Source organism: Chrysochloris asiatica, unplaced genomic scaffold (assembly GCF_000296735.1).
Source record: "Chrysochloris asiatica unplaced genomic scaffold, ChrAsi1.0 scaffold00305, whole genome shotgun sequence".
In the NCBI taxonomy this organism is placed as follows: domain Eukaryota; kingdom Metazoa; phylum Chordata; class Mammalia; order Afrosoricida; family Chrysochloridae; genus Chrysochloris; species Chrysochloris asiatica.
Window position 1 is genome coordinate 1,977,111 of NW_006408823.1, and position 15,154 is coordinate 1,992,264.

Genomic DNA, 15,154 nt, shown 5'->3' on the forward strand with positions numbered 1-15,154 from the left:
TCAGAGCCACCCCTGACCATAGAGTGAAACTGCCCAGGGGGGTTCAAAGATGGCAAACCTTTACAGAAGCAGATCTTCTCATCTTTCTCCCATGGAACTGCTGAGGGGTTTGAACTGCCAACCTTTTGGTTAGCAGCCGAATGCTTAACCACTGTGCCACTAGGGTTTCCTTCCACAAGTACTGTTGTTGTGGTTGTTAAGTGCTATTCAGTTCTGAGGACTGCAGACCTTGTGGTTAGACTCAAGTGCTTATTCTACAGCGGCAGCCTACAAAACCCTATGGGGGCAGCTCCACTCTGTCACGTGGGGTCACTAGGAGTCCATGCAGACTGGACGCACCCCACCTCGATGAGAGAATAATGACAAGATCCTTGTTTGCATTGAGATGTGGGGGCATCTCACATGGCTTTGGGGAAGAGATAGAAGGGAGAGAGGGAGCAGCTGTGCAGACTAGGTGCATGTGTGGAGCTGGAAGGGGACCAGCTCATGCAAACCCCTTGTAAGGGGAGAGGTTTAGGGCTTTTGCAGAAGGGACAGGAGGCCCCAGTGTCTGGGTCTTGTTGAACTGGAATCCTGGCACAGCGGTGGAAGTCGAGAGACATTTCTGAGAGCTGACCAGGGGGACCTGGCTTACTTTCCCATGTCTCTTGAGTGGGCACAAGGTGACTGACTCATCTCCAGGCACTAATTTCAGGATCATCTGTAAGGACACAGGCCCTCCTCCCCAGGACTGGACCCTGCAGGGGATCCATATACTGGAATTCTCAGGGACTTCAGACCCCTGCCATCTGAGACCTTTCTCATTCACTGTCACATTTCTTCCTGTGGTCTCTGGAATGGGCAGTAGACAACTTCAAGCTGTTGCAACGCTGAGCAAATAAAGCTCTCTTAGAATCAGTACTATTGTAGAGAGGGCATTAGACTGATTATTCAAATCCATTCTGGGCCGAAGTCATAAAAGAGTTTAAAAATGATCTCTGTTTCCCCAGGAAACCTAGCTTGTGGATTAGCCCCTGAAGTGGGTAGATGTGGGGCTGGCTTCAGGGGGGTGTGGGCAGGCTTAGCATTTTCCTGGGTAACTGATGTCAGACGTGGACCCCCATCTGTGACTGTGGCCATCCTTGTCCCTTAAGTTCCTGGGTGGGGCTAAGAGGGGCCAGTAATTTTATGGAAGGGAGGGTACACTACCAAGGGCCTTACGATGAATCACCCCCCTAGAAACATGGACCGAGGAGGGAGGGGAAGACCCTTGGAAAGATGGTTTGGCATGACAGCTACCACAACTGACTGTAATGGTGAGTCTGTGCATGGGGTTGTGGTGACTTAGCATGGCAGGGCAGCAACTAACAACAGTTATGAATGATCTCTACCTCATTGGGCTGAAATGAAATGTTATTATGTCCAAAGTGTCTACAACAGTACCTGACACACTGTAAGCTCTCAAAATCATGATTATTGGTTTACTTGTATTATTCTACCATCGAGCCCTGGTAATAATAATACAAGTCCAGTGCTGTAGGATGAACACTGGACTGCTAATCACAAAGTTGAAGGTTCAAACCCACCAGGCGCTCCTTGACAACACTATCCAGGGTCACTGTGAGTTGGAACCAACTTGATGGTATTTAGCAACAAGAATTATTATAGTTCGTCCTGGTTGAGTGACTTCGGGAAGTCACTGTGATCTCAGTCCTCAGTCTTCTGACCTAAAAAATGGGTCGGATGACAGTAATGACCTCAGCAAGTTAGTAGGAGAAAGATCTGAGAGTTCACACAAAGTTTCTTCCACAGACACACATCCAAAAAATGACATTTCCTGTCTTCTCCTTGCTTTGATCAAATCCAAGATTGAGGTGTAGGAGGGGGCTTCGAAAAGTTAATGGAAAAATCTGTTTTCTTGCCAATGCATTTTCCCATGAAATTTCTGAAGCCTCCTTAGATTATGCTTTGGGTGGTTCATACCTTTTGTAGAACTCAAGGACCTCTTTGCCAAACCAGTGACAGACCTTGCATGCTCTTCTCAGAAACACAGGATTGTATATGTAGAATTTGATAGGACTCAGATCCTCACAGAAGAAAGTCCTGGCCATCTTTTTCTGAAATGCCAGCTTTTAAAAACCCTGTGGAGTACACGTCTACTGTGACACACAGAGTCACCATGAGCTGAGTCAACTCGACAGCAACTAGTGTTTGATCAGGGTTCCCTGACATCCACAGTATGGGCTCTTAGAAGGAGTGGTGCAGATAGTTAAGTGCTCACTTGAAAGGTTGGTGGATCAGATCCACCCAGAGGGGCATCTCAGAAGACAGGTCTGGTGATCTACTTCCAGAAAAGTCCAAGCCTTGCCAATCCGCAGGAGCAGTTCTCCTCTGCACACCTGGAACCATCGTGAGTCAGAACTGTTTCAACACTGACATCAGAAACATCCCACTGTCCACAAAAATACCTCTTCGTCTCCCCTTCACATGATCAATGACATAGAATACTCTAGAAAAAAACTGAGACCCACAAAAAAGCGGGCCCTTAGAAGCCTAGTTCTGGTCCCAGTTGTGGCAACCCGAGGGGACTTAGTGGTGGGTCTATCCAGGAACAACCTGGACCCCAGGTCATCTGTCAGTTTTGGGCTCATTCTTCTCCTTGCCATCATGACCCCATGCGCCTGCCTGGAGGTAGGGGATGTGAGATGGGGGCTTCATCCTCCCCTTCCCCTTCTGTGCTGTCTCTCACGAGCACACACAGCCTGGGTGCTCTCAACTGTGCCCTTGATGGTGCAGACCTGCCCGGGAGCAGCCAGGGATTAGTGTTTGTTGTAAGACACTGAGGATGTATTAAATGGCTCTCAGAACAACCTGTACCCAACAGCCCAAAACAATAAGATGTACCACAGCCTTGTTGCGTCTGAACAAGAGGAGAGGAGATTTGGATAATCAAGACAAATATCCCTGTGCCCAAGACGTTTGCAAGAAGGTCTGGCAGGAACACCTTAGATAAATGCGGAGGTCTGATGTTTGTGCTTTTGTCCCTGGAAGACGCTTGCTTCCCAACTTGGCTGAGAGCTGAGGAAGGAAGAAACTGTGTTCACAGAGACCCTCTGAAATCAAATGTATGAACTGCTTAAGTTGACAAGAAGCCAGAGTATAGTGATCCTTGGAGGAAGAAGAAGAAAACATACATCCCAGAATGAAACAAGCGAGCTGGGTGAAACTGACATTTTTGCACCTGGAACTTGGCAATTTGGGAAACGTCACTGGCATCTTTATCATATAACAAGAAAATGAAGAATAAACCTGCAGTAGGATTTTGCTGTCATTGTTGGGCTGATGAGTAGCTTGTGGATGGTTCTGGTAGGAGCTATGGGTCCTTGTAAAATTTATAAGTGTCAGGGACACATACAGACACTCTCAACCAGAAACCAAACGGTTTTACACAACTTTACACGGGCACCTCAGGTGCAGTTTGGATGGAGAAAACCTCCGTGTCTTCAGCAACAAATCTGAGCAGAAACTACTGAGGTTCTCTGCATTAGTGCTTCTTGGTGATTGCAGCCCAGTCCACCCCCTACTCATGGACATCCCACACGTGACTAAGTAGAACTGCTCCTTAGGGTTTGTTTTTTTTTTTTAATTAAATGTTTTTATTTTGCATTGAGTGAAAGTTTACAGGGCACATCATCAGCTTCACATTCAACCATTCATATAGCTTGTTTCATTACATTGATTATTATCCCCTCCATATATCATCAGTTAACAGTGTTTCTCTCTATCCTCTTTAGCTTTTTTTTTTTTGGGGTGGTGGGGTCGGGGGGAACTTGCCTTTTTGGAATTTACACTCTTGGCTTTTAGGGAAGGTTTTTACATTTGTCTGTGGATATCTAGGACTCATGTATGAGATTACTAACAAGCATTACTGAATAATCAGATGAGGGACAGTTTGCCATGTCTACTAGGTGGTTAAAGTCTGTTCCTCAGAGCCTATGGTTTGGACGGTCAACAACGCTTGGGCCCACAGGGTCTTGACCCCCTGACCGGGTCTGCATGGTCTGCATCAGATTCCCCCTTATTTATTGTTTGTTTAAGGGACGCTGCCTGTCTTAGGCGGTCAGTGTGAATTCCTCAGTCTCACCCATCAACGAAACTCATTGCAGCATGGCAATGGCTCTGTCTTAGGTTGCCGAGGTTCCACGTGATCCTTACCCGTCTCTGGCCACACGTCCAGCATAAACAGCCACCATCTGAGGAAGGCAGGGAGGGAGGAGATCGGCTGGGGACCCCATACGCAAGACGTTGCCAGCCCACCACCTGCTCTAAGGTGACCAAGCAGGATCACTATGCTGAGGTTCAATCAAGTTCTTAGGGGATCTTACTCTCTAGCAGGGGTAGCAAATTAGTAGCCACTCAGTGTTCACTTTGAGAATTACTTATATCATAAATTTGAGCATGTAGCTGATGAATATCCCCAGACAAGTGTATATTGTTCCACAACCTCCTAAAATGCTGTTGGATTAAGTTCCAATCAAGTTCTGGATTACTGAAAGATAACACAAATCTACATATACCATAAATAACCTTAGCTGGGAGTGTAATCTGGATATATTGGGTCTTATTTCCCTTAGGCGATCTTCCTTTCTCTAAAGCATTTAGTCTGTTTTGTAAACCTTTATCTATTTACTCTTGGATTGTATGAGCGAGACTAATATCCCTAGACAGTTGATTTACATGGTGGGCAGGGCAAAAAAAGGTAACAATTCGTATCAGTGCAGTGATTCTTGACCTGAGAGCAAAGGCACATGGCACGTTTAAGGGCCAGGCACCGCAATGATTTGCCTAGCTTCTGAAAACATTAACAGGCAATAAAGCCTACGATGGTTGATGAACGATTGCAAATCTTTAGGATTTTCTTGATTGTCATCTTTATGGAAGCAGTTTTTCAGGTCTTTCTTCCGCAGAGTCACTGGGTTGGTTTAAACAACAGACCTTTGGGTTAGCAGCCAATGGTAAACCATTTGCAAACACCCGGGTTCTTTGGTGCAGTAGTCTGGGGCCACACACAAGCTCCCCTTTAGTACCGTACGTATGTTGGGGGTCATGGCTTAATGTCAGTGCCAACTTGTGAGTGGTATGCAACTTGTGAGAGGAGCTACGTGGCTTGTGGAGAAGTTGCTTGAGGAAGTGAGGGAGGCCTGGGGGAGAAACTCCATTGGTGCTTTCTCACTGGTAAGGAAGCAACAATGACCCGAGTCCAGGCTCTGCCCTCATGGGAAGTACCGGAAGAGCTTGGCTGCGTGGGAGTTGGGAAGAAATACTGTCATCTGATGGGTACCTGGAGACTCAGCCAGCAACTTCAGGTAGCTGTTTATGTGAAGTTGTTGATGTTGTTGTTAGCTACCATTGAGTCCTGATAACTTAATGCATTACAGAACAAAATGCTGCCTAGCCCCGCACTATCCCTAGGATCAAGTGCAGCGCTGACCTGTGACCCACTGGGTTTTCATTGACTGATTTTCACAAGTAGCTCACCAGGTCCTTCTTCCTAATCTTAGCCTGGAAGTTCTGCTGAAATCTGTTCAGCAGCACAGCAGCATGCATGCACACGTCCACTGGCAGAGAAGTCGAAGAGGGTGGTCATAATGCTGGATTACACCCCACAGCTCCCAGATGGCTAGGAGTCTGCAAGAAGGACGCCGGCCACTGGGAACCGTCTGTGGTTTACCTTGCTCAGACCTTGTTCATCAGTAGCTTACCGGTGACAGCTGTCCAGCGCCTCATGGCCCGCCTGGGTGTGAAGCTGCCCTCTTCCCCACCTGCCCATTCTATTACCACTGTTTCTCAGAACCGTCTCCACAATAAATCCCACACTTGAATCCTTGTCCCAGGCCTGCTTTTTGGTGGTGAGACAGACTCCCTTTGGGACTGGGCCACAGCCTGAAGACCTTGGCCTTGCAGGAGGTTTATCTGCCTTCATGCAGTCTCCAAAACCCCTTCCACAGTTTCCATCCCCAGAGCCTATTATGGGATCACTTTACTCCACACCTGAGTGTGGGATCTCTGCTCCTAGACTAATGGGATCAGAGCCTCTGTCTCCCTTCTTAAGTCACTCCCTCGCTGGCCCAGAACACCCCATTTTATGAGCTCCCAACTCAGAAAGGGCAGTGATAGCTCAGGGATAGAATTAGTGATCTGGGTTCGAGTCCTGTTCAGTGTACATCTCATGGGCAGCTACCACCCAAGTCAGTAGATGCATGGATGCTTGGATACTGACCCGGTCCCAAGGCAGCTTCCAGGCTAAGATGCACTAGGAGTAAAGGCCTGGCAACCTACTTAAAAAAATCAGCCAATGGTCCTGTCCAGAGGCCTAGCTGCAGAAGACAGCGTTGATGGCAGTTCGTTGTTAACTTGCTGAATGATCTCTCACAGTGGGCAATGGAAACTGGAAAGTCAAACAGAAACTGCTCAGTGGCATAGCTCTTCAAGTGGTGCCCAGGGCACATGGCATCCCTGGCCTGCAGCTTTGCGTTCCATTCCGCATGGGGTCAAGGGGTACTTACAGACATTTTCCTAGATGAGGGTAAAAGGGTCCCCGTTGGCCTGGGTGTTCTGAGACCTTGATCTCAGACGTAGCCATGTGGCCTGGGAGTTGTAAAGTGTGGGAACTGGACCCAGTGAGTGGGCAAACTCAGAGCTTGTTCTTTTCGGACCATATTCCTTGAGTTCTCAGGGACGGAAACATTTGGCAACTTTTCTTGCAACAATGATTCATTCAACAGGTGGTGTGTGTGTGTGTGTGTGTGTGTGTGTGTGTGTGTGTGTGTGTGTGAGTTGCTCAGCACTGTGGAAAGCCTGGAGCATCCCAAACCAACCAGCCCGCATGCTTTGACTGGCTGGAGAAGGAGACCTACCTGTCAGCTGCTCGTTTCAGGGCTGTGATGAGTGTTAAGACACAGGCTGGCCAAATTAAACCTGAGGAGAAACGACATTCACAATACCCACCGTCAACATAATGATCTTGGGAAGCCACATGATCTCTTTGATTACCCTTAATTTTCCTGTTACTTTCAAATGCTCTAAGAAAACCACAAAACCAAATCCACTGCTGAGTCAATGCTTAGTTACAGCAACTCTACAGGGCAGAGGAGAACTGCCCTATGGGGTTTCCAAGGCTGCAGATCTTTACTGCAGTAACAATGGGGTCAAATGTAGCAGTGATTGTGAGGATGGCAGAGGACCAGGCAGTGTTACATTCTGCTGTGCATAGCTTAGTTATGAGTCAGAAAGGACTCCACACCTTTAACTGGAGCAGATAGCTCCATCTTTCTCCTGCATCCTGCATATGGCTGGCGGATTCCAACCTCTGAACTTTTGGTTAGTTAGCATTCCAGCGCTTAATGCACTGCATCACTGGGGCTGGAAATCCTGACCTTGGGGATGAGTGGGAACTGGAAGCCTGCCTTACACGGATATATTGTCAGGAGGGAGCAGTCGCTGGAGAGGGATATCATGTTTGGTGAGGTGGAAGGTCAGAGAAAATGAGGAAGACCCCCAACAAGATGGATTGGCCAGGTGGCAGCATCGATGGACTGAAGCATGGCAATGATAGTGAGGTTGGGCCAGGATTGGATAGTGTTTTGTTCTGCTGTGCATAAGGTCGCTATGAGTCAGTACCGACTCGATGGCACCTAACAACAACAAAGTTCATCCATGGTGGGCACGTTTCAGCTGAGCTTCCATACTAAGACAGACTGGGAAGAATAAAAGGGTGATCACTTCTGAATGGTGAGCCCGTGAAAATGTTATGAACGAACAGCAGCCTAACACTGTCAGCTATAGTGCCAGAAGGTAAGATCCTCAGGTTGGAAGGCACTCAGAATACAGCTCGGGAAGAGCTAGCTGCCTCCTCCAAGTAGAGTTGACCGTAATGATATGAATGGGGCAAGGCTTTCGGGACCTTCATTTGCTGATGGAGCACAACTCAAAATGAGAAGCGCTGCGAAGACCCATTAATAATCAGAACGTGGAGTGTACAAAGTATGAACTTAGGAGAATTGGAAGTTGTAAAAAATGCAATGTATAAAGATCGATACTCTAGGCACTAGTGAACTGATATGGACTGTTGTTGGCCTTTTGAATTGGATAGTCACATGGTTTACTATGTTGGGAATGACAAATTGAAGAGAAATGGAGTCATATTCATTGTCAGAAAGAACATTTCAACATCTGGCTTAAAGTACAATGCTGTCTGTGATAGGATGATATCCACATATTTACAAGGAAGACCAATAAACACCACTATTATTCAAATTTACACTCTAACCAGTAATGCCAGTGATAAGGAAATTGAAAAATTCTACCAATTTCTTCAGTCTGAAATTGATCAAACATGCAATCAAGATGTATTTATAATTACTAGCGATTGGAATGTGAAAGCTGGAAACAAAGAGGGAAGATCTGTAGTTGGAAAATAGGACCTTGGTGATAAAATTGATGCTGGAGATTGCATGATAGAATTTTGTAAGACCAAAGACTTACTTATTGCAAATACCTTTTTCAACAACATAAACGGCGATTATACACATGGCCCACTCCAGGTCAAATACACAGGAATCAAATTGACAACATATTTGGAAGGAGACAATGAAGAACTTGACCATCATCAGTGAAAAGAAGCCTAAGGGCCAATTGTGGAACAAACCATCAATTGCTTATATGTAAGTTTAGACTGAAGCAAAAGAAAATGAAAACAAGTTCACAGGAGCGAAAATATGACCTTGAATATATCCCACTTGCATTTACAGATCATCTCAGGAACAGATTTGATGCATTAAACACTAAGGGCTGAACACCAGAAGTGTTGTGGGATGACATCAAGAACATCATACGTGAAAAAAGTAAAAGGTCATCAGAAAGACAGGGAAGAAAGAATAGACCAAAAGGGATGTCACAGGGAGACTCTAAAATTACCTCTTGAGCGTGGAAGAGCTAAAACTTCTTAAACTGGAAGAAATGAGGAAGAAAAGAATTGGAACCAAAAATTTCAAAAGGATGGCTCAAGAAGACAAAGTAACATATTATAATGCAATATGCAAAGAGACCTGGAGTTAGAAAATCAAAAGGGAAGGATGTGCTCAGAATTTCTGAAGCTGAAAGAAAAGATAAGATTCAAGCCTTGGTTTGCAATATTGAAGGATTTTGTGGGCAAAATATTGAATGATGCAATAAATTTCAGAAGAAAATAGAAGACACACACAGTGTTGCTGTATCAAAAAGGACTGATCAGTGCTCAACCGTTTCAAGAGGTGCTGGATGGTACTGAAGGTAGAGGTCCGAGCTGCACTGAAGGTGGAAAACAAGCCTCCAGGAACTGATGGAATACAAACGGAAATGTTTAAAAAAACATGCAGCTGTGGAGGCGCTCAGTCTTCTATACAAAAAAAAAAAAAAAAGGAAAATAGCTCCCTGGCCAACCAATTGGAAGAGATCCATATTTGTGCCCTTTCCAAACAAGATGATCCAATGGAATGCAAAAATCATACAAAAGTAACATCAATATCAGATTCAAGTAAAATGTTGTTAATGACAATTGAAAAATGATTACAGCAGCACAGCCACAGGGAGTGGACGGAGGGATTTAGAGGAGGACGTGGAACGAGGGATATCATTGCTGATGTCCGATGGATCATGGCTAAAAGCAGAGAATATCAGAAAAATGTTTACTTGTGCTTTATTGACTATGCAAAGGCTTCCAACTGTGTGGATCGTAACATACTATGTATAACATTGTGAAGAATGAATATTCCAGAACACTTCATTGTGCTCATGAGAAATCTGTACATGACCAACAGGTAGTTGTTTGAACAGAACAAGGAGATACTGACTAGTTCAAAATCAGGAAAGGGTTGTTATCCTTTCACCATACTTATTCAATCTGTGAGGAACTCTGGTAGCGTAGTGGTTACGAATTGGGCTGCTAACCTCAGGGTCAGCGGTTCGAAACTACCAGCTGTTCTGCCGGAGAAAGATGAGGCTTTCTGCTCCCGTACAGATTTACAGTCTCGGAAACCCTGTACAGGGTGACTATGAGTCGGAATCAATTCCACAGCACACAACAACAACAAACAATAACATTCAATCTGTATGCTGTGCAAATAATCTGAGAATCTGGATTATATGAAGAAGAAGACGACATCAGGATTGGAGGAAGACTCATTATCATCCTGTGATATGCAGATGATACAATCTTGGTTGCTGAAAGTGAAGAGGACTTCAGATACTGATGAAGGTAAAAGACCACAACATGCAGTATGGATTGTACCTCAATATGAAAAAACCAAAGATTTTCACAACTGGACCAATAAATAGATCAATGGAGAAAAGATTGAAGTTGTCAAAGACTTCAATTTGCTTGGATCCACAATCAGTGCTCATGGAAGCAGTGATCAAGAAATCAAATTAGGCAAATCTGCTGCACAAGACCTCTTTAAGGTGTTAAAGAGCAAAGGTGTCAGTGTGAGGACTATGGTGTGCATGTGCCTGGTACACGTCACGGTGTTTCGTATCTCCTGATATGAATGTGAAAGTTGGATAATGAAAAGGGAGACCACTGAAGAAGTACCTTGGATTGACAGAAGAACAAACAAATCTGCTGGAAGGAGTACAGCCAGAATGCTGCTTAGTAGCGCGTTCTTCGGATATATATCAGGAGGAGCCCATCCCTGAAGAAGGACATCATGATTGGAAAAGTGGAGGGTCAGCGATAAAGAGGAAGACCCCAACAAAATGGATTGAAACAGTGGCAGCAGCAATGGGCTGAAGCATAACAATTGTGAGGTTGGCACAAGACTGGGTAGTGTTTCGTTCTGGTATGCATAGAGTCGCTATGAGTAGGAACCAACTTGGCAACACCTAACAACATCAGCTAGGATCACTATGAGCCAGAATCAGTGTGATGGCCACAGGTTTGTTTTTGGGTTTGGGGAGAGAGAAGAGGTGGAGGGGAGAGAGAAGAGGTGGAGGGGAGAGGAAGATGCTGGAACAAGGAGGGCACCGTGTGTGATGCTAAGAACTTGGGCTAGGAGCCCAGCATTCCCTCACCTACAATGCGCCACCCAGCATGCCAGCTGCTCAGTATAATCAAATGGGCAAGGCAAGGGGCAATCACTGTCTTCAGGAGCTTAGTGGGGGAGCAGAGAGCAAGGGATTACTTTGTGGTCTCTGTGTACTGTACAGGAAGGTCAAGGATCCTAAAGTTTAGAGCAGGTGTCAAAATTATGCAGCTTCCCCAGCCTCCTCTAACCTCCGAGGGGCACCAGGAGCCTGCTGGGGTTCACTCAGCCTGGGAGGAGCATGGGGACTCGGTATTAACAAGGAGGCACACCTTTGAAAGCAAGGGCTTTTGCATTTGGAAGCCCACCCCCCCAGGACACCCTCAGGTCTGGAACACCCTCAGTTTCCCAAAGCGAACAAATCTGTCTTGGAGAAGTACAGCCAGAATGTTTTTTTTTTTTTGGAAGTGAGGGGGATAAGATTTATCTCATGTACTTTGGACGTGTTATCAGGAGGAACCGGTCCCTGGAGATGAACATCATGCTTGGTAAATCATAAGGTCAGTGAAAACAAGAGAAACCCTGAACGAGGTGGTTTGACCCCGTGGCTGCAGTTATGGGGTCGAACATAGCAACAATTGTCAGGATGGGGCAGGACTGGGCATGGTTCTGTTCGGTTTTGTGTAAGGTATTATAAATTGCAGCTGACTTTGGCAATTACTAAGTTTTCCAAGTAATTCACCATGCAGAGTAGCCCCAAAGACTAGGGTCAACTTGTCTGATGACGATCCTCCCATTGCATTGGAGAGATGGACATCTGTCTGTCCCTTGTCCCCTGGTTTCTCCCCACCCTACCCACCCCCCCACAGGGAGATCACAGGGCTGAGGGATCATTGGGCCGCGTGGACCTGGCCCTCCGCGGGAGAGAAGTCACCAGCGCAGGCGTGCCTGCGCTGCGTACTCGCGGCCAGCAGAGAGCAGCAGAGAACAGGAGTGGCCGGAGCCGCGTGCGGGCGCCCGAGCCCAGCCGAGCCGGACCCCGAGCCCGCGCGCAGACGCCCAGAGACGCCGCTGAGCGCTCCAGGCCGCCGGTCCTTCTTGCGCCCCAAGTGCAGCCCGAGCCCGGAGCCATGGCCAGCCCCTCCGGCAGCCCAGAGGACGCGGGCCAGCCCCGAGGCCGTGCCGGCCGGCCGCGATGGGAGGAGGAGGACGCCCCTCCTGAGGAGAAGCGGCTGAGGCTGGGGCCGGAGGAGGTGGAAGGCGGCGACGCGCCACGTCTGGGCACGGAGGACACCGGCACCCAGACAGGTGGCGACGGCTCAGGTGTAAGTGGCGCGCGGTCAGGGCAAGGGGCTGCGGGCCGGGTGGCGGGGACGCCCCCGCCGTGGCTTAGGTGGAAGTTGGTGATGGGGTACCAACTCCGGCGGGTGCCGGGGACCTCTGGAGCGGCTAGGTGTCGCGTGCTGGTGGCAGACCCCTTCTTGCTTTTGTAGCGCCCACCTCCTGCCTCTCCCACCCTCTTGACTAGGAGGGCGGCAAGCAGAGAGGGAAGAGCGGGGTCCTGGGGGACAGGGCCAGGGGGCGAGCAGCCCACCGTGCATCCTCGTCCTGGACAGGGCTGCTTTCCTGGCCCCTGGGGGACTCGGCTGGTTGTGCGGAGGCACCTCTCACCTCGCCAGGTGAGGGCGTTGGGTGGGGACGGATGTGGGCGCCTCTTTGCCCAGTCCTGCTCTGCCCAGCTCGGCCCTGCTCGCATCTCCTCTTCTTGAGGGGCGACGAGAGTTGGGAGAGGAGGCAGGTGATACCCCTGTCAAAGCGCTCGGCATCCACAGCAGCTCTGCTCCGCCATGGTCCTCGCTGGGGAGGGTGTCTGTGAGCGTGTGCTGTGCTGTGTGCACATATGTGTGAGTACACTGAGTGCTCTGTGCACATGTGTGAGTACACACATATGTGTGAGGGTGTGTTCTCTGTGCACATGCATGTGAGCACACAGTGTGCCCCTGCTGTGTGCACATATAAGAGTACACACATATGTGTAGGTGTGCTCTGTGGGTGCACACATGTGTGAGTAAACACGTGTGCTGTGTGTGCACACCTGTCAGTATGTGTGAGGGTGTGCTGTCTGTATGCACATGTGTCACTGTGTGTGGGTGTGCTGTGTATGTGCACATGTGTGTAAGCACACAGGTGTGAGGGTGTGTGGTGCCTGGGCACACATGTGTGAGGGTACATGCTCTGTGTTCACATGTGTGTGAGTGCACACGTATGTTGCTGTGTGTGCATGTGTCAGTATTGTGTAGGTGTGAGGGTGTGCTGCAGACCTGCATGGATGAGACACTGTGTGCATGTGAGGGTACTGTGTCCATGGCCATGTGTGTGTCAGTATGTGTGTGGGGGAGGTGTACTGCATATGTCCACTTGTGTGAGGTTGTACTGCATACCTGCATGCATGTGTGTCGGTGTACATGTTTGTCACTTGCATGTGCATTAGAGACACTGCATGTGTGATGTGAAAGTATGCTACACATCAAGTCAACACATCTCTGTGCAGGGTGTACTGTGTGTGTGTGCATGCATGTGTGTCAACACACACACGAATGTCACTGCCCATGTGGTGCTGTAAGGGGGTACTGTGTATGTGCACATGTGTAAGTCAGGTCACATGTGTGTGACAGTATGGGGGTGTACTGTGTACTAGCACACATGTATGAATTGGTACATATGTGTGGCAGTATTGTGTGTGTGGTTCATGCTCACATGTGTGAGCCACTACATACAAGTGTGGCATTGTGAGGATGTACTGTCTACTTGCACACCTGTGTCAGTACACTACATGTATGTATGGCAGTATTGGGGTGTGCTGTGTATGTACACACATGTGAGTCACTACACACAGGTGTGACAGTGAGGGTGTGTTGTGTACTTACACACACATGTGAGTCAGTACATATGTGTGGCAGTATGAGGGTGTGCTGTGTAAATGCATGTATGAAAGTCAGTCCATATATGTGTAGAAGTAGTGGGGTGTCCTGTGTACTTGCACACACATGTGAGTCACCAGGCACATGGGGGTGGTGCTCCTCAGCCAGCTGGACCACTGGTCATCACTTTCTGGTTCTATTCTGACCCTTTCAGCTGTGACCTTTCTGACTTTACATTTGCAGGGCACTTAGAGGCCAGATGAGGGCTGGCTGGACAGCTGTCCCCTTGGTGAGGGCTGCCACCTCGATGGTGTTTAGTGGGTGATGGGAGTGACCTTTGTACTCCTTCCCAAGGGTGCTAGTCTCAACTATTTGCCTGGCTGCACTTATCTTAAACATGAGATTGGTCACTAATGAGCCCCATGTGGAGGTGCTCCCCTTCCTCCTGACCCCAAATCTGTTTAGGCAGCAGGATGTTCCCAGGCTGCCTCAGCACCAACTGTGCAGGCGTGTAGTTGGTTCCAGAAACTCCTCTGAAACCTGGTCTACTGTAATCTCCTCATCCCCCTCATGCCTGTGACTGGGTTCAGGCCACCTGAACATGGAGCTCAGAGGACCAGTGAGCAGGGGTCAGGGTTTATGTAAGGTTTACCAGGATCCATCGTGGGAGGGTGTCATGGTGGCATGTACTTCTGGGAAGTCCAGTCCTGTATTGGTTTCCTTCCTACTCTGATGTGGAGCTCTGTGGCATGGTCCCTGCAGTGGTTCACAGCGTGAGTTTGGAGCCTGGCACTCCTGATTGGAATCCTGACTCTGTTCAGTGACCTAGGACAAGTTGCTTAACCTCTCTGAGCCTTATTCTCCTCCTTTGAGAAATGAGTATGTCACTAGGCTCTATTTTATAGGGTTATTATTCCTGAGACTGAGCTTTGGTATGGAACTGTCAGATAAGCACTGGACTGGTAACCACAAGGTCAGCAGTTCTAACTTGCCAGCCACTCTCGGAAACCCTACACAGGGTTGTTATGAGTCAGAACTAACTTGATTGTACACAACAACAAAAACAACCTTCATGAGACTGAGGAAGGTGTATGCACAGCAATGGAGTTCATAGTGATATCAACGGTCAAGTGCTCAGCTGCCAGCCAGAAGGTTGCTGGTTTGAGTCCACTCAAACTAGAAATGGACTGACGATCT

The 15,154-nt window shown here is 48.0% G+C and overlaps 1 protein-coding gene across 1 annotated transcript; it reads left to right on the forward strand.

The window, feature by feature from the left end:
• The first annotated feature begins 11,845 nt into the window (after positions 1 to 11,845).
• Positions 11,846 to 12,529, forward strand: LOC102812118 (serine/arginine repetitive matrix protein 2-like). Its single transcript, XM_006874915.1, has one exon. It carries the CDS (start codon positions 11,846 to 11,848, stop codon positions 12,527 to 12,529), a length of 684 nt encoding a protein of 227 aa, XP_006874977.1.
• Positions 12,530 to 15,154: the final 2,625 nt, after the last annotated feature.

Excerpts from the sequence above, each read along its gene's own strand:
- LOC102812118 (XM_006874915.1), top strand. The coding sequence starts at position 11,846 with ATGGACATCTGTCTGTCCCTTGTCCCCTGGTTTCTCCCCACCCTACCC.